This window comes from Gobio gobio, assembly GCF_949357685.1.
Source record: "Gobio gobio genome assembly, chromosome: 16".
Taxonomy (NCBI): Eukaryota; Metazoa; Chordata; class Actinopteri; order Cypriniformes; family Gobionidae; genus Gobio; species Gobio gobio.
The window spans coordinates 45,387,959-45,413,235 of NC_137109.1; the positions used below are offsets into that span (position 1 = coordinate 45,387,959).

Here is a 25,277-nt window from a genome sequence, read left to right on the forward strand (position 1 = left end):
CAGTCAACCAAATGTGATGAGGCTGCCTAAACATAAATGATTAATATTACATAGTTAAAATACCATAAAACATTATATCAACAAGAACATAATACTTCAAACCTCTTACATACCACTGAATTCAAGAGCTTGTAAAATTAAAAGAAATTCACTGCCTAGTTCCGCTTTTCTTTTTTATATAGTAAATGAAATACTTCCGTGTATCATAAATTTCCACTCATTCATCCGAAACTAGAACAGTACATGCCTTCAAACCATAATACTGAACGTAAAACTGATAACGTTACATTACATTAGCAAAAACAGCTCAAATTTTAGAAAGGTCGCAAATTCGAGACCTTGCACATGGTTTGGATCACCTGCTCGGCGGCGGCCCGACAAACTTCCCCCTTCATGGCTTGAGCGCTGGTGCCTGGAAGGATCTGGACAGCCCCGAACAGAGGCAGAGGGAGGCCTGGGATCAGGACTTTAAAGGCGAAGTAGAAGAAGCCGTCTGGGCCAGTGTGATGGTATCGGACTTCGTACTGTGGCGCACCGAGTCTGTTCGCCTCGCACATCCTCTGCAGCTGAGATACGGTATTACGGTTCACTGGGGCTTGAGCCATCATCTCATCTCTCGGCGGGGCGCTCGGACCCCCCACGGCCCGGATGAAGGGCTGGAGAGTGGGGTGTGCTGGGACATCATGTTGAGGGAGCTGAGAATACAGGCGTGGAGGGGTGAGGGAGGGTTTAGTGAGGGGTTTTAGACCAGGTGTGGTAAAGAAGTCATCATCTTGTCCCGTCTCCTTGGCACGCTTGGACTTGGAGAAGGACGTCCAACTGACGGTAATGGAAATGCCGCACTGCTTCTTAAAAGCTGGAATGACATAAGAAATACACAGCTTTAAGATAAATGTTTATCATTATAATTTTCTTCGATAAAATGATAACAAGTTTGATTTAAGGCCTCTAGCTTTCCAGTTAGAAGGCTTTTCGATCTACAAATCACCATCATTTACTATGTAATTCTAACTGCACCATGGTATTGTGGCAGAAATGAGGGATATAGAATCTTATTATATTGTTAATGTATTATGTATTAAAGGGTTAGTTCACCCAAAAATGAAAATTCTGTCATTAATTACTTACCCTCATGTCGTTGGACACCCGTAAGACCTCCGTTCATCTTCAGAACACAAATGAAGATATTTTAGTTGAAATCCGATGGCTCAGAAAGGCCTCCATTGGCACAATGCACTTTATACTCTCAAAACCCTAGGTACTAAAGACGTCGTTACAAAGTCCATCTCACTACAGTGGTTCTACAATAACTTTATAAAGCGACAAGAATAGTTTTTGTGTGCAAAAAAAACCTAAATAACGACTTATATAGTGATGACCGATTACAAAATAATGCATCATGAAGCTTCAAAGCGTTATGAATCAGCGAGTCGAATCATGATTCGGGATTTGAAATCGGTCATGATAGAAGTCGTTATTTAGGGGTTTTTTGCGCACAAAAACTATTCTCGTCACTTTATAAAGTTATTGTAGAACCACTGTAGTGAGATGGACTTTGTAACGACGTCTTTAGTACCTTTTATGGGTCTTGAGAGTGAACCGTGCATTGTTCCAATGGAGGCCTTTCTGAGCGATCGGATTTCAACTAAAATATCTTCATTTGTGTTCCGAAGATGAACGGAGGTCTTACGGGTGTCGAACGACATGAGGGTAAGTAATTAATGACAGAATTTTCATTTTTGGGTGAACTAACCCTTTAAATGCATTAAAGGAGTAATGGAATAAAATTACTAGTGGAGGGCCGTTATCGGCGTTAACGTGAGACTCTTATCGGGCGATAAAATATTGCCGTTAATCTATTCTCAAAGTTGGGTTGGGAGCTGGGTCTATACTTCGCAATCTATGATGACTTTCACTTTGATATTTTAGCGCGGATGTATACCTAGCCGAGTCGCACTGTAGGGGGCGAGAGAACGAGTCTTCCAACCTGTGTGTATGCCTACTAGTGTTGTCAAAAATATCCATATTTCTATATGTATCGATACTGAAATATCTGAAACGATACGATACTTATTTTCTACAGTATCGATATCAGTTGCGCTCTCCTCTCAGACCGACAGCGAGGTTGACACGCACCCGCCTCCTCTCATCCAGTCCGGTTAACCCTCTGAACATGGCGAACTGTGGATTCTGCTGGATTTTTCCTCATGACAGCGTGTTCCTATTGGTGTGACCGGTCTGAATTTCGCACGGGGTTGCACATAACGTTAATTCTACTAATTCCCGCAGATTTTGCGATCGCATCTGAAGCGCACACACACATACCGTAATAAAGCCGCCTCTGACATACAAAAAGTCCTTTTTCCAGCTTATTAATGGTCAAATACACTCAAAAATGTCTCAATGCCCATCTTGGTGAGTTTTAACGTAAACACAGTCGTAACCAGCTCACAGGAACAGTGTTTGGGATCCATGCGTGCGTCAGGTCTTAAAGGGACAGAAGTTATTTATTATTCAAACTACAAAAAGACAAACAATCACTTATGAGCACACATATTCTGAATCCCTTCGGCAGAATTCAAATTAGCCATTTTAATCAAGATTCATCTAGATTAATTCCAAGATTACAGTGAGATTAATCTAGATTTAAAAAAATTATCTATGAGGGGATATGACACACTTGGTTTTGTTTTGTATTGTATTGTGTTTATGTTTTCATGTCTTTTATTTTGTAATTTTCTTAGTCAAGGTTCCTGGTTGTGTCATGTGTTTACCTTGCCCTTTTGTGATCATGGCTGTGTTCCGATCATGCCCCCTATACCCTTAAAAAGGGGATTATTTGAGGGGACAGCCATTTGTAGTTGTGTCCGAAACCATAGTGGATGTTATCGAGTGCATTCATTTATTCCCACAATGTACCGCAATAACAGGTGTACAACTGACGTACGCTCAAAAGCTAGAGAATACCCATAATGTACTGTGAGAGTCGCGCCGAATGAATACCCGTGTCTGTCCACAAGATGACGCAACTTTTCCAAATTATTGATTATTAAATAGTTTTATACATGCTTGTTTCCATGAGAGTTCAAGATAATTATTTTCATTACTACTGGAGCTGCAAGTTTGCAAAGTTTTCAAATTATTATTAAACCACAAAAAGTATATATATATTTACATTTTTGCTGTTGTTAAGCTACAGCATTTGTATTTATAATAAACGTATTTAGGCCACTGTTTTTCATACAAATACAATTGAAACCAAATAGCTACATTTTATCAAGGCATTGAGATGCTATATGCTTGGGTTTTCCTGTAGTTATCATGATCTAAATGTATGATACTATGGATGACCAATGGTTCATTTAAATAAAACCCGAGTCCGAATTCAAACAGTTGGAATGTCAATTTTACCCTATGTAGGTTATTACAATTTTTATAGATGTTACGGTTACAACTCAAACTACTGCTACTGTCAAATCAAGCCATGATAAATGATTTGAAACCATATTGCTTGTTGCATGAAACTAAGAAATACATTTTTCTATTAAGATATTTATTTTGTTAAGGAAAAAAGACAATGTTTTGAATGTTCTACCTCAGATTTGTTTGTTTGGCAAGTGTTTGTCATGTTGTGACAATTAAGAGTAGTTTAAAACCACAATTAACGGTCTGGTTTCTACAACTTTCACTGAGGAGCGAAAATATGTATTTAAACTTGAATGAAATAAAGATTTGACAATTATTGTGATAGTTATCGATATCTGACTGAATTATATCTTGATTTTTTTTGTTGGTCATATCGCCCAGCCTTTTTCAAAGTCTTGATTTAGTTTTTTGTGTCTACTAGAACAGGTTTTCATGCTTGAATGTTCAAAAAACACCTTAGGCTGTGATCACACTTGACAAGGTGAAAAAGTTGACAAGAGCGCTCTTTTAGTAAAAAAAAAACCTGGCAGCGTTTGGTTTCAAATAGCAGCCGAGGGTGTCTTTTGTTGCTATAACAACAGCTGCAACAAGAGTGCTGTGTGGTGCAGAGATACAAAATGTTGAGAAAGAGAAAGTTGGCTCTTGGCTTTTTAAGTTAACGGGGAGGAGAATGAATCACAACAACGTTTGTGGGTGCATGACATTATACCGGGAAGCAGGGCTCCGAACCGGTTCAAGGAACGAAAACCGGAAACGAACGAAATTTTAAGAGGAACAAAAACGAAAACGAAATCAAAATTAATTTGAATCGTTCTGAACAGAAACGTTAATTTGAAATGACCATTAACCGGTTAATAACGTTATTTTATTGTTCCTTTAATATTTTTATTTGGCAGTGACCAATCATGAAATGAGTAGTACGGCATGTGACGTTGATGGATCAAGCGAGAGTGAAATGCCCGTGCACCATCATCTATGAATCTACCGTCAGTGTAGAGCGCGCATTTTCATGCCTCAAGTAGACATTTCTTTCCCCGCTGAGGTCTACAATGAAAGCGCAGGTATTGGAGGACATTCTTTTCGAACGTTTAAATAAGCAGTACGGACTTTAAGCTCAAATAGTCTGATTTAGGCTAGTTTATGGATTCCGTTTAAGCCTATCCAAGTAGGCTATAGCATCTATCAAACATTTTTCCTATAGTCTTTCAGATTGCCAATACAGGTCAATGTTTTCTATATAGACGGTTGATGCTTTGTATTAAATGGTATGTTATATTGCATTAAATAATCAAGCTTTATTAGCTGACTGAATTTGATTATGTGATGCAAGGACGTGTTGCGCAGTGTTTGCTTTGAAATTACCAGTTGACGGTGCATTAATGGTTATCCAGTTTATTTATTCTTTATTCATACATTTATTAAAACAAGTCGTGTTGAAAAAAAGTTATGTAACGTTACAAAGAATGTTATCACTCTTCTGAAAAGAATTAGGCATAAGAGGGCCACTTTCGATTGTCTAACGCTCCATTAAAACAGGTCCGCTGTTTATGCTTTGTAATTAATGCATGTATTTCTGTTGTGGTTTTAAAAATGTTATGAAATAAATATTCAAGTTTAATTACCATGCGTTATATTATTATTGAGTGAAAATAAGTCTATTTATACATATTTGTTTTAAGTATAGGCTAAATTAAAATAACGTTATTAACCGGTATTTTTTCAAATCAAACCGTTTTCGGAACAGTAATGTTTATTGAGGAACGCAAAAACGGAAACGCTATAATATCGATTCTGCTCGGAATGAACCGATTGATATTTTTTTCCGTTTTTAAGCCCTGCCGGGAAGAAAACAGGATGGTGCTTACAATAATTTAGTCCAGGAGCTCCGGTTGGATGATGTGCGGCATATTTTAGACTTAACGAAAGTCAGTTTGAAGACCTGCTACTGCTTTTTACCTTCTCCATTTGTCTTGTTGTTATGGAAACGAGTCAGGTCTCGCTACTCGCTTGTCATTGGTCAGCTGTCAAAAAGACGTAGGGCGTTTTTATCAGAAAAGTTTTACTTTTTTCAACCTGAAAAGACGCGCTGAGCTGCAGAAAAAAGTCGCAGTTGAAAAAAGTGCTCAACTTTTTTTTGAAAACACGGTTTACTCCATAGGATTATAATGTAAAACAGACGCTGGCAGCTTCAAAAAAAGACGGCAAGTGTGAACACACCCTTAGTTTTCACATATTTTCAATTGTTGCAGCACCTCTCTTCCCAGTCTGTCAGTAACGCTCCGTTTAGTTCCCGTCTCTATGAAACCCCTCCTTTTGCTCTGATTGGTCAACTGGACCAGTGTGTTGTGATTAGTCAACTGCTTTGAGCGCGTTTCGGAAACGTCATGCCCCTTAACATAACCGCGAGTTTCAACACACTTCCAACACAACTCAACCAGGCCCTTCATTTCATAACCAAAATATTTCCATATCCCAGGCAGCATACCTTCCACAAGCACTTTCTTGGCCATGGACGCCGCGTAGTGGGAGGAGTAGTTCACTAGAGCCACGACCTCTCTCCCTTTGGGACCGGCCAACTTCAGCAGGACATCCTCCACACCCTCAGACATCATTTGGAGCACCATCAGCATCTCCGCCTGATTCACGTTAGTCGGAAGATCCCCCAGACGCAGCTGCCGCTTCTCCGTGCTCCTGCGAACCGTCAGACAAACCCCCTCCTGCAGAGGGTACTGATGGAGGGTCATGACGGCGGTGGATGCGGTGAACGGGTCGCCGTACTTTGCGTAGGCAAAGCCTCGGTTCTGCCCGCTGAAGTTCATCATGAGACGAAACTCATAAAGAGTACCGACGCTCTGGAAGAGAGGAATCAGACGGTCCTCATAGACATCACGTGGGATCTGACTGATGAAAACCTCACAGCCTGGGCCGGGAGCAGGACCTTGCCAGCCTGGAGGAGGAGAAGAAAGGAAAGGTCAAAATGAGAGATATTTGAGCTTTTCTGCACAAACAAAAGTAGTGAATGGGATTCGATTTCAGAAGGACAAATTATGAGAACTTATTTAAAATGCCCAAGGTTATGCATCAATTATTAAAGGGTTAGTTCACCCAAAAATGAAAATTCTGTCATTAATTACTTACCCTCATGTCTTTGGACACCCGTAAGACCTCCGTTCATCTTCAGAACAGAAATGAAGATATTTTAGTTGAAATCTGATGACTCTGAAAGGCCTCCATTGGCACAATGCACTTTACACTCTCAAGACCCTTAAAAGGTACTAAAGACGTCGTTACAAAGTCCATCTCACTACAGTGGTTCTAAAATAACTTTATGAATCGGCGATAATAGTTTTCATGATTCGGTTCGCGTGTCAAACCGCCAAACTGCTGAAATTTGGCGATTCAAACCGCTGAATCGACTCACTGATTCATAACGCTTCGAAGCTTCACGATGCCTTGTTTTGAAATCGTCATCACTATGCGAGTTGTTATTTAGGGTTTTTTTGCGCACAAAAACTATTATCGCCGATTCATAAAGTTATTTTAGAACCACTGTAGTGAGATGGACTTTGTAACGACGTCTTTAGTACCTTTTAAGGGTCTTGAGAGTGAACCGTGCCATTGTGCCAATGGAGGCCTTTCAGAGCCATCAGATTTCAACTAAAATATCTTCATTTCTGTTCCGAAGATGAACAGAGGTCTTACGGGTGTCGAACGACATGAGGGTAAGTAATTAATGACAGAATTTTCATTTTTGGGTGAACTAACCCTTTAATAATGATTAAGTCAATATATATAAATATGAAATACCGTATTTATAATATATAAATAAATATACAATAAGATTTTACAATATAAAGTAAAAAGCACAAATAATAAAACCTGCATATATTCACCTCTGACACATTGGTTTGATTCTTTATCTGTTGCTGGTTTGAGTAAACATTCTTTTAGTGAAGCTCAAAAGAGACTCGCTTATAGTAAAGGCAAACCGTTTTGCGTAATGAAAATGTGCATAAAATGTTTTAAATCACTAAATGATCACTAAACATTTGCCATGAAAACTGTTTTTATACACATAAAAATGTGTATTTGATTTTTTTTTTTTTAAATGTATGTATGTACAACCTTGAGCATATGGTCAAACATTTGTATAGGTGTCCAAGTTAATGCCTGTTAGATTTGAATTGTATTTGAAATGTCAGGTGGTGGGACCAGCAAATTTACATTTAAAAGTATCAATTCCCACTGCAATTGACCTATCGGTAAGCCCCGCCCCCCTTAGTTACTGTTGCTAACTCGGACAAACAAACGGAGTTGCTATATCTTACAATGTCAGCTGTCAGTGTGAAAACCTTATCCAGAGATGTTTTTGGACACAGAATGTAGCGTATATCCCGTCCGAATGATGACCAAACTTTACTGATGGTTTATCAAGTTTATTATGTCATTTTTCACTCCAAAAAATCATCGTAAGAGCTGAACAAACAAAGCATAAGAAGTGCGCATTAACGTCTCATTCACAAACTATTTCTCCGTTGCATTACCATTAACAAGTAAGAAAAATATCTGTAAACCGTTATATAATGTATACAAATAATTTTTACAGTTAAAGCTGCACTATGTAACTTTTCCGTCCAATAGAGGCCGCCTATTCAATACAAAGGCATAGTTTGATGATGCCACGTTTGAGCGCAGAATCTTGGGACATGTGGTCTTCACCTCACAGCCGGTGGAAAATAATCGGGATAGGACTCGGGCAGAAATCATGTTCATGGATGCGATTATTAACTTTACTGTAGTATGAAGTAGAGCAGGACTGAGTGTTGTGGAGCTGAGCAAGGCCGCTGGAGCGATTGTTAAAGCTACACTGTGTGATATTTCCCCCCATCTAGCGAAGGAAAGGGTATATGACCATCCAGTGAATATTAGTTTCTGTTCCTCTCAATTCCGATTCCGTTTTAACTCCTACAGTGGCCGATTTAGTCCAAGATTAACATGGCTTCCAGTTCGACCTCGTCCACATTCGACACGGTGCCATCGAGTGTTAAAACGCAAAAGGCGAAGCTTGAATTTACGGGTATGTCCCTCTTTGGCTAATGTACTTTCAAGATGGAGGGGTAACATGGCGACCCGCATTCGAACCCCTCACTCGTATGTATTTTCAATGGCATATTATAAACTTACGAGAATACTTTATTACTTGAAAGAAGTAAATATACATTAATGAGCACATATATTTTTTAAAGAACTAAGTGTTTAAGGCTAAGAATAAACAAAAAAAGTTACACAGTGTAGCTTTAATAAGAAGAGCGGAACACACGCCTCGCGAGCAGCGGGACTTTTATTATGGCATAGTCGCCGGCGCCACTTCCGCTTTCCCGGTCATGAGTATGAGGTAACACAGCTCTGTTTATCATACTAGATACATCTGAGTGTGATGAAAATTAAGTTATGAAGTTACTCTGTGCGTTCACTCGGCGGCTGCTATGACACTTGTTCACACTGCAGTGAGAGTAAAGCGTTTCTGCAAAATAAAACCGGAAACCGAGGGGAACGCAGATATGACACAATTAACAGGCGACTTCCTCACACGTCCCGGTTCCTTGGGTAAAATAAAAATTTTCTCACGATTTACAAATAGTTGAGAAAATACATTAACATTTGGGATATTGTTAGTACTCAACTGAACAAAATATATAACACTGGCCTAGTGGTTTTTGGATATTTTACTGAAAAGATTTGTACATAGTGCACCTTTAAAAACAAAACATAAAACTCCTTATGGAAAATTGGGTGTTTGAACACAGAAAAGTGTCCGTGCATATGAATTCAGGGTTTTTCCTGCATTGAAAATTTTTTGGCGGCCGCCAAGACAAATTTTTGGCCCGCCAAAGTCTTATTTGATGAGTTATTGTGATCTATGAGTGTAGAATAGATGACTGTTGCACTTGTTGTGAGACGGCCGTGTTAACTGACAGAGAACGAGCAGAGAGCTCCTCCCCCGCGCGCGCGCGCTCTCTCTGTCTGTCGATATCTTCTCATATTGGCTCATATTTCACATATTAATCAAAATCAAAAGTTCGGAAGACCGAATCCATGTTGCACGTGCCGCATTCGGACAATTTTTTCCTTGAATTCTCTCTGGGTGTGAACTGCGCTCAAAAACATCGACTCTTCTCTGACCAGCTGACATAAACCATAGTTTCAATAAACGGGAAAACATTATATTCTGTTATGAGGTTACAAATCTTTCGCGATGTTCTAACAGACGGGATTCGCACACAATGCGTCTGCTAATGTCCGATTCGCGAACCAATGACTCCTTTGAATCGAATCATTTTAGCGACTGGTTAGAACAACTGATCCGTCCAACACTGAACGAACGAATCAGTATTTTCATTTACTCAGAGCACCTCTGAAACGAGAACACAAGTGTGCTTACCCCATTTAGCAAGAGTGGATAGTAAGAATTAGTTTAATCATCCACAGTCATTCAGCTTATTTATGTTGACAATGTGTAGTGAAATATAATTTAGTGTAGACTGGAGTTAGGTGAGACCAAGGGCGAAATTGTCAATCACACATTGGGGGGGACAGCTGTGGGACTTGTTGTGGTGGCGCATGCACACATTTTTTTAATCAAAATAAAATAAAAGTCAGAGTTTAAATGTTTGTAATTGTGTAACACAACAAGGAATTTTCTTACATCTGATCGTCAAACCAACGTATACTCACCCTGTAATGATTACAGCATCGGCTGTAACATACAACATCGGCTGTAATTGGCAATACAAAATATTTTTTTGTGTGTGTGTTGTAAATAACATTTATTCTGAAGCAATATTCTCACCAGTGTTCAATCAGCTTTGACATATGCATATTTGTGATATTTTTACCTTTTATAAAGGGCATTTTCCCCTAATCTTATTAAATATAGGCTATGATTCAGATTTCCTTTTATATTCTTAAATTGTATCAATAAATTAAATTAGAAGATGACACTGGCTGTTACCAGTAAAATTAAATAATTTACACTGAAAAATTACAACTGCACTAAATAATGTTATGAGATTGTTTTAAATATTTTTTGAATATACAAATAAGAAATGTTGTAAAGATGAAACTAAAGCACCAGTAGGTGGCAGCAGGTGACCGTCTTAATGAGCGAGTCATTGAGTCGATTCGTTCAAACGCTGATTAATTTAAGAATGAGGCGGTCGTTTACGAATAGTTCATTGAATCTTTGATTCTATAGATTCATTCTAAACGCTGAATCATTCACTAACGCCGCATTCACACGGGGCTTCGGCGTCAACGCTTGATGGAGGGCGTGGCTGAAGCTTGGTGCCTGACGCGACCGTCATAGTGACAACCGCTAATCACATTACTTGTCGCTTGGACCACAACACAACACAAAAAAGCGCCTTTTTTGACAGCTAGTCTGTGAGACTATTTTGTGTATGAAAACTGATCACTTTAATATTTGATTCCTCATTTGGCTGGGGGATAGCGCCTATTTGAACCACACATGATATGATATGCTGCCTGTCATTCAATGATAAACAGAGTACACGGACGGAATACAAGCATGATACATTCCAGATTCTCCAACCGTCTCTGCCACCTCCTTCCAGGCCTGGTCTCTCCAGTTTGTGTCCCGGTATGTAAATAATGATTGGTAGTAAAGGACCGGGTGATTATCCACCGCAATTATTAGCTTTTCCTCCATTTTAGATCGTTCTTCACTCTTCATTCACTCTTCATTCACCGGTGTTTTAAACGAACGCGATTGGCTAGCGTCTGCTCTAGGATATTTGCATAGGGTGATCTGATTGGATGACGCCTGCGTTGGCGCTTGAAAAGTTGAGAAATCTTCAACTTTTGCCGCTTGAGCGGTGGACCGAAGGATTGGGTGGATTTGGTGACAGCTGATCTGTGACTGGAGTGTGCATGGTGGGAAGTGGCGTTGATTCCGGAAGCGATCCGGAAATGGAGGATGAAAATATTGGCGCGGAGAGTGGAGGGAATGGAAATAATGAATGGAGTATTGTAGAAAATCGGAAAAGGAAGAAAAATAGGAGTAGTGAATCTGAAACTGAAAGTGAAAATGGATTACACATGACAAGGAGAAGGAAGGAAGAGTTTAAGGTAATGATGAAGTTTTCTACTGGGTCTTCCAGTATAATTAATCCGCTGAAATTGTCTAAAGCAATTAAGGAAAATATAGGGCTGGTTGAAAGTGTGAAGAAGTTGAGGGATGGTAGATTGATTATATATTGTAAGGACAGTAGGCAACAGAAAAAGGCGTTGGAAATAAAATCGATCATGGGACAAGGTGTGGTGTGTACAGTACAAGAAGAAAAGAAATGGGTTAAAGGAGTAATAACAGGAATCCCCACTGACGTAGTAGTGGAAAAGATTAAGAAAGGTCTAACAGGAGGCACAGTAATCGATGTGAAAAGACTAAAATGCAATCGAAACAATGAAAGGGGAGATAGCCTTTCGGTGATGATTCATTTTGATGAGGATAAGCTGCCAAGTAAAGTCTTCTTAGGATTCATGAGCTTCTCGGTTAGGCCTTATGTACCCCCTCCTCTAAGGTGTTACAAATGCCAAAAGTTTGGGCATGTAGCGGCTGTATGCCGAGGTAAACAAAGGTGTGCGAGATGCGGTGGAGAGCATGAATATGGCAAATGTGGGCAAGGAGTTGAGCCTAAATGTTGTAATTGTGGTGGGGAACATAGTGCGGGATACGGAGGATGTGAGGTGAGGAAAAATGCAGCACAAGTTCAAAATGTAAAAATAAAGGAAGGATTGTCATACTCAGAGGCTGTTAAGAAAGTAGGAAAGATTGTGGAATCAGGGGATAGTGGAATCCATCAACAAAAGAAAGAAGTGGTACAGGACAAAAAGATAAAAGAGAACTTTGGGATTAAAAATAATGTGGCATTTGTAACATTCATGGCTGAAGTGGTGAATTGTTCAGCACAAACTGAAAGCCGGACTGAGAGAATTAGAATAATAATCAAGGCAGCTGAAAAATATCTAGAGATTGAGGGTATTTCAGTAGAAATGATTAATGAGAATTTAAAGATGCAGTTATCAAATATGCAAGCAGGATGTGGTGGTTCATAATGGTGTTTTTAATATTCCAGTGGAATGCGAGAAGCTTAATAGCTAATGGCCAAGAGTTTAAGAAATGTATCTCTGATTTGGATAAAAGACCTGATATAATATGTTTACAAGAAACATGGCTCAAACCTCAGTTAAATTTTGTTTTACAAGGATATCAAGCAATTAGGAAAGATAGGAAAAAAGGTAATGGAGGTGGGGTAGCAACTTTTATAAAACAAGGGGTGGGATACAGGAATGTAGAAATGGGTGTGGATCAAGAGGTGTTGGTGATGGAAGTCTGGGAAGGGAATCAAAGTATTAAAGTAATAAATTTTTATAATCCATGTGAAAAGTTAAATAAGCAAGTAATGGAAAAAATAAGAGGTAATACAAATCAGAAAGTAGTATGGTGTGGTGATTTCAATGCACATAATACATTGTGGGGGAGTGTTAAAACAGATTATAATGGATTGATAGTGGAAGAAATGTTAGATTGGGGGCGGTTAGTATGTATTAATAATGGAAGTGTAACAAGAATAGATGTGAATAATGGGCGGAATTCAGCTTTAGATATCACTCTAGTATCTGAAAATTTAGCTAGGAAATGTGAATGGAATGTAAGTAAGCAAAGTACATTGGGAAGTGATCATTATCCCATATGGTGTCAAATTGGTGTGGATATTGTACAAGCATTGGTGGAGAGAAGGCCAAGATGGAAATTTAAAGCAGCTAATTGGGAGCTTTTTAAAAACCTGTGTACTAATAATATGAGTGATATGGAAGATATAGAAGAAATAGAAGAATTAAGTATGAAAATAAGTGAAGTGTTAAGGAATACGGCAGAGGAAGTAATAGGAAAAAAGAAAACTACAAGTAGTAGAAAAGCAGTCCCGTGGTGGAATGAAAAATGTAGTAAAGCAGTGAGGGAAAGAAATAAAGCGATGAGGAAAGCAAGTAAATCTGTATTGTTTAGTGATTACATTATTTATAAGAGAGCTCAGGCTATAGTAAGGAGAGAAGTAAGAATAGCAAAAAGAATGTTCTGGAGAGAATACTGTAATAGAATTGGGGAAGACATTGAAATAAATGAGGTTTGGAATATGATAAGGAAGATGGGAGGGATCCAGAGAAATAACAATATTCCAGTATTAGTAGGAAATGGAAAAATAGCGATTAAAGACAGTGATAAAGCAGAGATGTTAGTGGAAGCATTTGTAAAAGTGCATAGTAATGACAATATTACGGATAGTATGAGGAAATATAGGGAAAAGAAAGTGAAAGAGAATGAGCATATATATGAAAAGAAGAATCCATCAGGAAGCAGGTTAGACTCAAAATTTACTTTATATGAGTTAAAAAGAGCACTTGTAGGGGTTAAACATACTTCCCCAGGAAAAGATGAAATATGTTATGAGATGATTAAGGAATTGTCAGATGTTTCATTGTATATGATTTTAAAACTTTTTAACAAAATCTGGGAGTCAGGGAATATACCCGTGGATTGGAAACATGGAGTAGTAGTTCCGATTGCCAAACTTGGAAAAGACCATTCCCAGCCAATTAATTATAGACCTATTGCTTTGACATCAAATTTATGCAAACTAATGGAACGGATGGTTATGAATAGGTTGAATTATGAAATTGAGAGTAAAAGTATTATGTCACCATGTCAAAGTGGATTCAGAAAAGGGCGAAATACGATGGACTCAATTCTGAGTTTGGAGGCTGAAATTCGAAAAGCTCAAATTAACAAAGAAGTGTTGGTGGGAGTCTTTTTCGATGTTGAAAAGGCTTATGATATGTTGTGGAAAGAAGGGCTGTTAATGAAACTGGAAAGTTTGGGAATTGATGGAAAAATGTATAACTGGGTTTCAAGCTTCTTATTTGGAAGAACGATTCAAGTAAGAGTGGGGGCTGCATATTCTCGGATTCTCCCAATTGAGAATGGAACTCCCCAGGGAAGTGTGAGCAGCCCAATTCTTTTTAACCTAATGATTAATGACATTTTTAATAACATTGAGAATGGAATAGGAAGATCATTGTATGCAGACGATGGAGCATTGTGGAAAAGGGGGCGTAATATGATATTTGTAGAAAATAAAATGCAAAATGCAGTGAAGGAGGTTGAAAAATGGGCGAACAATTGGGGATTTCGGTTTTCTGTGGCAAAAACACAAGTTATATGCTTTTCAAATAAAAAAAATAATCCTATGGTAAATGTTAAAATATATGGAAACCAGCTGGAACAAGTAAAAGTAGTGAGATTTCTAGGTATGTGGATGGACTCTAAATTAAATTTTGGAGTACATATTCAGAGACTGATAGAAAAGTGTAAAAAAGGAATAAATGTTTTAAGATGCTTGTCAGGTGCTGATTGGGGTGCAAGTTGTCAGTCACTGAAAAGAATTTACTATGCAGTGATCAGGTCAAATATAGACTATGGTAGTATGGTTTACAGCTCTGCGAATACAACTTTACTTAAAAAAATACAAGTAATACAAAATCAGGCCTTGCGGATTTGTTGTGGAGCATTTAGATCTTCTCCGGTAGTATCATTACAGGTGGAATTGGGAGAATTGCCGCTAGAACAACGTAGGCTTCAATTGAGGATGAGGTACTGGTCTGGTGTGAGTGGACATCTGGAAGGCCATCCAGTAAAACTACTCCTGAAAGACTGTTGGGAATATGAATATAAAGAAATAGCCAGTTTTGGTTGGGTAGTAAGGAAGGAGGCAAACAGCTTGGGATTGAAAGATCATTTAATAGCCCCTTCTGTTCCAATACCAGCAGTTCCCCCTTGGATGTTTCCTATGCCATTAATTGATTTACAAATACAAAAAGAAATAAGTAAACCAGGAATAAGCATACAAACTGAGTTAATAGTTCAACAATATGTAAGTCGAGAGTATTATTCAGAACTACAGGTATTTACTGATGGGTCAAAGGAGCCAGAGTCTGGTAGAACGGCAGCAGCAGTATTCATTCCTACATTTAACATAAAAATTGCAAAAAGATTATCGGATCATGTATCAGTATTTACTAATGAATTATTAGCTATAGTACTAGCACTACAGTGGATTGAAGAAGTTAAACCAGAAAGAACTGTGATATGTACCGATTCAATGGCTGCGCTTAATAGCCTTTTAAGTGGAAAATCTGAGTCACGGCAGGATTTAATATTTGAAATTTTGCAATGTTTATTTAGAACAAGGCAGTTAGGGGTATTGGTATTCTTCCTTTGGGTACCAGCGCATGTGGGTGTGGACGGTAATGAGGAGGTAGACCAGCTGGCAAAAAAGGCATTAAATCATCCACAAATAGAAATTAATGTATCTCTAAGTAAATCAGAAATCAAAGGGTTGATATCAATCGAGATTAGTAAGAAATGGCAAATGATATGGAATTGTGGTTCTAAAGGAAGACATCTTTATCAGATTCAGGAACGGGTTGGAAGTGAGAGGAAAAGATATGGAAATAGGAAAAAAGATATCATTATTACAAGGTTAAGAATTGGTCACACTGCACTTAATTATAGTCTTTATAGAATAGGGAAGCATGAAACAGGAAAATGTGATAAATGTGGGGATCCTGAAACGGTGCAGCATATTCTTTTAGAGTGTGCTGCATATGAAAGGGAGAGACAACAGTTAATTCAAGAGTTACGATGGATGGGAGTTGATACAATATCAATAAAAGTATTGTTAGGAGAAGGATCAAGACAATCAAGAATTCATGAATTATTATTTAAATATCTAAATAAAATAGGAATAATTAATAGAATTTAGTTATTGAATACTGGTTATTTATTTTTTTTTTTTTATTATTTTTTTTTTTTTTTTATTATTATTATTATTATTATTATTATTATTTTTGAGTGATCGATTCTTTCATCTCTTCCAAAGCCATGTACACTCCACACTCCAGATCAGTAGGTGGCGGAAATGCACCATTCATGTTGGTTTGCCAAATCCGCCATTAAATACCAGAAGAAGAAGAAGAAACTTTTGCCGCTTGCAACGCGAGTGAAGCGCCGCGACGGAACCCACAATTCAGTTCGGCAACGCATGACGTCACCCATTCAAAGTAAACGAGAAGCGTTGACGCCAAAGCCCCGTGTGAATGCGGCGTAACACGCTGTTGCGGTGACACGCGTTCTGCTGTGATCTTTTGGAACTATTTTCGCTGCTGAAATAGAACAAAAACACTCAATATTGCATCAAAATGTAAGTGACGTAATGTTAATAATTGTTTATGGAGCTGTCATTTGAAATCAGCGTGACGTTTTCAGTCGTGATGTTATTCAGGAAAACAGCACTCTTGGTAATGTGACATTGCAACTGTATCATGTTATAAATATAAATAAACTCCACATTTCTACATATTTAAGGCAGTGTGTTACTGAGTTTCTCTGTGTGAGCGGTGCATATGTTTCGGTGCATATGATTCCCTAGTTATTTTTGTTAATTACGTTTTATCAGGCTACTTGTCCGTCAAGCTACTAAAGGTATAGGGAAAACATGACATGGATTTCAGGAGAAATAGGTTTTGTTAGTGTATTGTGTAAGGCCAGTCGAATGGATTTGGGAAATGGATCTGCCGGGATTTTATATTTTCGGAGCTGGAAAGAAAGAAGTATTTGCAATCACATCGATATTGCCCGCATAATCATACAGTATGATCAAATATTGGGGGGGACAAATTGTCCTTCTTTGAATATTGGGGGGGACGTGTCCCCCTGTCCCCCCATAGAATTACGCCTATGGGTGAGACCAGAACAAAGTTGTTAGCTAGCTGATAATTTTACAAAATTGTATATGGTAGAAAATTAGGCTATTTGTTAATTTTTTAATGCTACTTTTTAATAATGATATGATTATACCAAAACAATTATCAGTAAATATTGTAAAAGTGAAGTGAAGTGAAGTGACGTGTGGCCAAGTATGGTGACCCATACTTGGAATTTGTGCTCTGCATTTAACCCATCCAAGTGCACACACACAGTAGTGAACACACACACCGTGAACACACACCCGGAGCAGTGGGCAGCCATATTGCTGCGGCTGCCCGGGGAGCGATTGGGGGACTGGTGCCTTGCTCAAGGGTCACCTCAGTCATGGTATTGAGGGTGGAGGAAAGCGCTGCTATTCACTCCCCCCACCGACAATTCCTGCCGGACCTGAGACTCGAACCCGCAAACTTTGGGTTGCAAGTCTCTCTAACCATTAGGCCACGACTGCCCCTTAAAAAATGAGGATCAAAAGAAACAAACATCAAGGTAGAGATCATACATAATATCAGATCTCAAAATAAGATAAGCAAAAATTACAAACGGTTTCTTTGCATTTATTTTAAATGTATTGTCAGTATTGCGCTCACAGATAACGTATAGGTAGAGTACTTTTTTACTGTGTGTGTGGATGACCATGTCTGTCAGACACCACCGAAGACCATTTTTGACCCAGGAAAAACCCTGGAATTGGACTAAAAGGGCAATACATAAAGAAATTGAAAGGGAATTTACTATGTGATATGCATTTTAGACACTACAATGATTCATATTTTAAATTAATATGAATATATTATATATTAAATGAATATATGGTCGCACCACTTGAAGTTTCCTGGGTGGTAAAATCGAAAATATTGTTTAATAATGAATTCATGTTGCCTTAAAAGCTGTAAAACCAATGTGAATCCACACCATACATTTGTTTGGACATAAAAATGCATTCTAAAACGGTTTTGCTGAAAATTATTATTTTTTTAATCTTGAAAACCTTATTTGTCATTCACCCACATGTTATAGACATCTAAGTGACAGACACATAAGAATTTAAACTCGCTCATCTACAATCCGACGATCTAATCTAAAACCTTCCAATCAGCAATAATTGAGCAGCAATGAGGACGTGCAGCCTAATTGATCTCCAGGTGTCCATGTTTCAATGAGGTAGAGGCAAAGCACAAAAGGGGCATGGTTCAAACTTTTAATTAGTACATTGATACATTGGCTACAATGTATCATTTCTACTTGACAAGCTATTTTAAACCCAAATGATGAAGATTTATGCTCAAAACCTCTAAAAAAAAAAAAAGGAGAGGCCTGCTCTGCTAAACGTTACGAAGAAAAACGAGAGGCTTCTTTAAGTGATGCCATGTGCTACAGCTCTGTCTTGAGGCTTCAATCTCATGCAAAGAGACATAAAAGAGCTCGAAATGCCACAGGTTGTGTTTTAATTGCAATGGGCTGATCTCGGTTCAATTCAACAGCACTTACCCGGAGGAGGACCACCATATTTCCTCTGCCCGTTGACCTGTGTTAAAGTGATGGAGCTTTTCTGCACCCATTCTTTTAGTGACTTCAGTCTCTGCGGGTTCAAAACCTGCCAGCAATAAAATGAGAGAGAGGCGATGTAATGCTTTATATCGACGTCCTCTCGTTTTTTCTTGCGTAAAAAAGTTTTGGTAAACGTATGTTGTTTATAAATATAAGCAGTAAATACACGTGCTCACCTGCTGTTGCTGCTGTCCCTCCATGTCGCTATCCGCTTCTGATGGCACACCTGTAAATTGGTGGAAAAGTCAAGCAAAGGTCATTAAAATAAACCTCATGACTCTTCTAGAGACACTATTGGACACACTTGAGGAAAGTGGGCGGATTCCGCGCAACGTTGGTCAAATTTAAATCCTAGACTTACGAAAAATAGGACTTTATATATAGATTGATAAATGTATTATTGTTCATGTATGCACTCGTTTCGAGATTAAACCATTATGTAACTTTTTAAAACGGGTTTAATTGAGGAACAATAACCGCAGACGTTCCGCTCTTCGCCAGGAGGTGGCAGCCGCGCACGTGGTTATTAAAGTGAACCCTTGGACACATTTATTGTTACTTTTTAAAAACATTGCCTTTGACTATCACATGGTTAAGTTTTGTGTCTTTTTACAAAACAAAGGGATTTAATTTTTGTGTTGATTGTAACCAAGTTTTATTTACACAAATGTAGATTTATTGAAGTTTTGAGGCATTTAAAAATGATTTATGGATATTTCTTAAAAAAAAAAAAGAAAAAGTAAAAAAAGAGGAGTGCCTAAAACTCTTTTAATTACTGGCAACATGCATGGGTTAACCCCCCTGAAATTTATTTAAATTTGTGTTACATATTTTGGATTTATTTTTATTTATTGATTTTATTATTATTATTTATCTTGTAAAATATGCTGCTTGGTCTTATTGTTGATATGTCTAACAATGATATGATACCGCCTGTTTGTTATTTGAAAAGTTTAAAAAAACTTTTTTTTTTTTTTAAATGTTTGGATTTCATCTTTTTAGAGTCATTTTATACATTTTTATACATTTTATGTATATTTTAATAATTCAGTGTACAAAGCAGCAGGACATATGGAGCTCATCCTGTGTTTTTATTCAAGTAAAGAAAAGAAAAAGATGTTTAGTTTATTAGGTGTCCTGCTGGGTTGAGTTTGTCACAGGTCATGACCCCTGCACCATAAAACTGTCTACTGAGAAAAACAGAAGTGGTTGTTTTGTTGTTCACGGACATTCTGTGTGTTTATTATATTATATTATACATTATTGTATAGCTTTCCTGTAGCTCAAACAGTAGAGCATGGCGCTAGCAACGCCAAGGTCATGGGTTCGATTCCCAGGGAAAGCAAGAACTGACAAAATGTAAAAATGTGTACCTTAAATGCAATGTAAGTCGCTTTGGATAAAAGCGTCTGCCAAATGCATAAATGTAAATGCATAAATGTTGTATATTGTATTATAGCCTACTATATTATATAGTTCATTTTTAAAATTGTGATAAAATCCAATATAACCATTTATTTACTTACAAAAAAAAATTACTTTATGATAACTAGATGCCACTCACTGAATTAAACATACAAGGTGATGAGTTCATATGGATGTATGGGCGGATGGAAGGGTGAGTGGATGGATGAGTGGATGGATGGGGATATGGATGGATGGATGGATGGATGGATGAGTAGATGGATGGGTGGATTGATGGGGAAATGGATGGATGGATGGATGAATGGATGGGTGGCTGGATGGGTGGATGCATGTGTGGATGGATGGGTGAGTGGATGGATGAGTGGATGGATGGGTGGGTGGATGGATGGATGGATGGATGGTGGATGAGTAGATGGATGGGTGGATGGATGGATGGGGATATGGATGGATGGATGAATAGATGGGTGGATGGATGGATGAGTGGGTGAATGGGTAGATGGATGAGTGGATGGATGGGTGAATGGATGGATGGATGAGTAGGTGGATGGATGGATGGATGGATGGATGGATGAGTGGGTGGATGGATGGATGAGTGGGTGGATGGATGAGTGGATGGATGCATGAGTGAGTGAATGGGTAGATATAGATCCTTCAGAAATCATTCTAATTTGCTGATTTGCTGTTCAAGAAACATTTCTTATTATTATCAATGTTGAAAACAATTGTGCTCAATATTTTTGTAGAACCTGTGATGCACTTTTATCATGATTATTGAATGAACAGAAATCATATAGTACTCATCTTCATAAACATTGTAAAAGTATTTATTGTCACATTTTTTTGTTCATATAACAAGCATTCTGAAACATGTAGCGTTGCAGATATTTTAAAACATTGCAGGCAACAGTGAGCAAGAGTTCCATTCCAAACACTTCATTTTCCACACTTCATTTTAAGCCGTCGAGTGTGAATAAATAATCTCAAGATATTTGGTACCTCTGTCTGTAACTCCACTTCAAAGGCCACGCTTGTTAAAAGATGCATTTTTTTATGATGTACTATAAAACCTGTCATTAGACTCCTCTTGAAAATGCACATTACCAAGATACCTTGTCTTTAAATATGCATAGGCATATGTCTAATTTGGATAAACACCGTCTGAGTTTTTCTGGCAAATAAATTAAAGCGCTCGTGTCACACGGCTCTGGCCAAGCTACAATATAATGTAAGTCTGGAACATAAATGACATGAAAATGATCAAAGACGGTATTTTATGATCGGCTTTTGAATTAACGCCACCTTAGCGAATGCGTGAGAGTGTAGGTACACAGTTTGTCAGTGTAAAGTGATGCTGTGCCAGATGAAAGGCAGAACCTGGCTTAGTTCTCACTGTGGCCTGCAGCGCTGACTTTTTAGCAGGAGAAAATCCCTCTGTTGCCTTACAGCCTTTTAATTCTCCGAAAAGAAAAACAGACAGAACAGACAACCGGCGTATCTTTTTCTCACTCCCTTCTGCACCTCGCATCGTTCACATATTTCAATTTTCCTGGCGGTGAGATGCGTGATACGTCTTTTTACCGCAGTGCAATTAAAGTTTGTTTGCGTGGAAATCGACACATCAACAGCTCCTAATGTGGCGAAGGTCATAAAGCCGCCTCACATTGTCACATGTCGTTCTGCAGGCACGAGGATAATAATATCAAACAGTTGATTTCGATTTACAGTGTGCATATCATTTTCACAAATTGGACTTGTGAAATGTGGAATGTGAAAATGTGACCTGCTGTTAGGTCACCTGTGGATTGATGGTTTTTTGAGGAATCGTGTACCTGGGGAGTTTTATGACAAGCATAATTAAGTTGCATTCCGATATTCGTGTGTTTCTTGTTTATACAGGAGCGTTGTGTCTGCCTTTGGCTAATTAATTTATAACCTTTTGCATCTAAACATTGAAATCAGGCCTTTCTGACTGATGTTATCTGGTTGCTATGCAATGTGCGCTGCATAGCGACAGCAGTTCCATTGCCGTGGGGTCGCCACGCACATCTGTGAGCCTGTCCTGAAATGCACACACACACACACACACACACATTCTCTCATCCCAGCCCCGCCTTATGAAGAGGCTGATCCTGCCCCTCTGCCTCCTCGGGGCTCACCGAGGGACACGCAATCTGTCCAATGTCAAAACTCATATCCTCAGTCCTGTCACTCACCCTGTAAACACTCGCACTAACTTTCAGAGCGTTGCAATGAACTTTAATCTTATTTGGGCATTTGGGAGTAGTGCTTGATCTGAGACACCAATAACACATGTGCAGAGCCCTCCACTAAGCAGTAAAATATCTCTGACATTCCCATTCATATTTGAGTTGTTTTTTTTTTAGCACACTGTTACGGAGGGACTGAGATGAGAGGCGTGCGGATCCATATGCAAAGCTTTTATTAAAGATGTGTCAATAACAGACAGGGCTCAAACCAAGGCAAACAGGCATGATATGGACAAGACAAAGAGCATTCCAGGGACAGGCAAGGGTCATCAACCAGATAACTTCATCCAGGGGACAAGGCAAGAGGATAATCTGACTTCCAGGCTAAGGTCCAGGCGAGAGGCAAACAGTATCCAAACAGGGCAAGACAAATAGAGATAATCAAAGGCGAGCAAGAGTCCAGGGCAGGCAGAGAGCAGGCAGAACACAGGAAACCAGGCTAGGATCAAAACACAGAGTAAGACTAGAACAGACTAAGAACACGGTTGGCTCCGTAAAGAAGCTATCAGCTAAACAGCAACATGTGCTAACAATACTCTGCAATCAGTGAGCTTGTGCATCAGTGTTTTATAGTCCTTGTGATTGAATACAGGTGTGGAACTAATTAGGAGCAATGAAACCTGGGAAATGTAGTCCAGGGTAACATGTAACTGTGTGCAGTGAAAAAGTCTTAATGGTGACCTCTGGTGGTGGGTAGATGGAAACGGCAGGCATAGGATATGTTACAGAACCCCCCTCCAAGGAGCGGCTTCCAGACGCGAAACAGAACAGGAGAAGGGACGGAGGGCCAGGACCATGTGGTGGGAGTAAGACTGAAGACAGAGTCAGATCAGGAAGCCAAGGCGGAGTAGGTTGAGCAAGAGGCCAGGACGAAGCAGGCTGGACAGACGACCAGGGCCAGGACGAAGCGGGCTGGACAGACGACCAGGATGAAGCGGGCTGGACAGACGACCAGGGCCAGGACGAAGCATGCTGGACAGACAACCAGGGCCAGGACGAAGCGGGCTGGACAGACGGCCAGGGCCAGGACAAAGCGGGCTGGACAGACGACCAGGGCCAGGACGAAGCGGGCTGGACAGACGACCAGGGCCAGGACGAAGCGGGCTGGACAGGTGACCATAGCAGAACAAGCTGGGTTGAAGACCACCAGAGTATGCAAGTGAACCACCACGGTGGCCCAGATGGATAAGGGACCCATGGTAAAGACTGAAACCTAAGGAAAACTGAGACATAAAACACAGACAATGTATCCACGGCCCCAAGGACCGAGACAGGAAATGCAATGAGTTCAATCAGAATCTCTTTGGGAGTGACTGGATGAACGGAGAGTTCAAAATCGGGTTTATGAATGGAAACTAGGCAGATAGGTGGTTCAAAATCAGACTTGATGGGGAAAACAGAATGGGGAAACAATTCAGAATCACAAGCATTGATTGAAACTAGACCGGCTGACAAATCACACATTGGATCATTGAAGGAAATTGGACTTGCAGAAAATTCAGAGACAGATTCATTATAGGCAGATATTTCGAAATGGAGTGTGTTGATAGGAACTGAATAACTAGACTGCTCAAAACTAAAAACATTGACTGAAACTGGCAAGACAGATAGTTCAAAATCAGACACATTTGAGAGAACTGGATGGGTAGACAGTTCATAATTAGACTCATGGGTAGGAACAGGATAGTCAGATAAGACATTTGTGGAATCTTCGGTTATGACAAAGCTACTGGAACCGACAGGAAACTCCTGTACCATTTCTAGGGTTGTGACAGGACTAGCAGGACAGAAAAACGGTTCATTTAGGACCTCTGTGGTCAGTTCATGAAGGTACAATAATTCATTGACTGTCTGCTTGGCTGGTTCAGAACAGGATGACAGTTCATAGATGGCCTTTGTGGCCGGGTCAAGACAGGTTGACAGTTCATAAACAGCCTCTGAAGCGGTTTCAGGACAGGACAACAAGGGTTCAGAAATGGTCTCCATGGCTGGTCTAGGACATGACAAGAGTTCATAGTCGGCCTCCAGAGCTGGTTCACAACAGAATGAAAGTTCAGAGACAGCCTCTGCGGGTGGGTCGATACAGGACAAAATTTCACAAACGGCCTCCGTTGCCAATTCAAAACAAGACGAGAATTCATTGCTATACGTCACCACTGCGCCAGGAGCTGAAGCGAATACCATCTCATAAGATTCTGCAGCATCTGCCGCCACCTCTGGATATTCAGCAGTGGTATACGAAGCCCAGATACACCATAAAGCGATCCCCATCATGGGGAGCGCTGCCGACAGGGGAATAAGTTCAGGAGCAGGAGGGCTAGAATGAATCGGTTCGGGGATCCCAGCGGTGCGTACTGATGCCAGCGGTGGATCCTCCACGCTGGATGCCAACCTTTGACGCATAACGGTTTCCCCTGACAGATCAGATGAGGGTTCTGAGGTGGCAGACCTGCCGTGAGGAGGCTCTGGAAGGTCTGCGGAGACGACACGAGACTCTGGAAGGTCTGCTGAGACGACACGAGACTCTGGAAGGTCTGCTGAGACGACACGAGACTCTGGAAGGTCTGCTGAGACGACACGAGACTCTGGAAGGTCTGCTGAGACGACACGAGACTCTGGAAGGTCTGCTGAGACGACACGAGACTCTGGAAGGTCTGCTGAGACGACACGAGACTCTGGAAGGTCTGCTGAGACGACACGAGACTCTG

At 39.6% G+C, this 25,277-nt stretch overlaps 1 protein-coding gene across 1 annotated transcript; it reads right to left on the bottom strand.

Moving 5' to 3' along the window:
• Positions 1-314: 314 nt before the first annotated feature.
• dnd1 (DND microRNA-mediated repression inhibitor 1) lies at positions 315-19,077 on the bottom strand (the record flags this gene model as incomplete). The annotated part of the gene is made up of 4 exons (XM_079839273.1): positions 315-856; positions 5,912-6,373; positions 18,818-18,923; positions 19,054-19,077. The coding sequence occupies 4 exons, from the start codon at positions 19,075-19,077 to the stop codon at positions 315-317; spliced, it is 1,134 nt and encodes a 377-aa protein (XP_079695399.1).
• Positions 19,078-25,277: the final 6,200 nt, after the last annotated feature.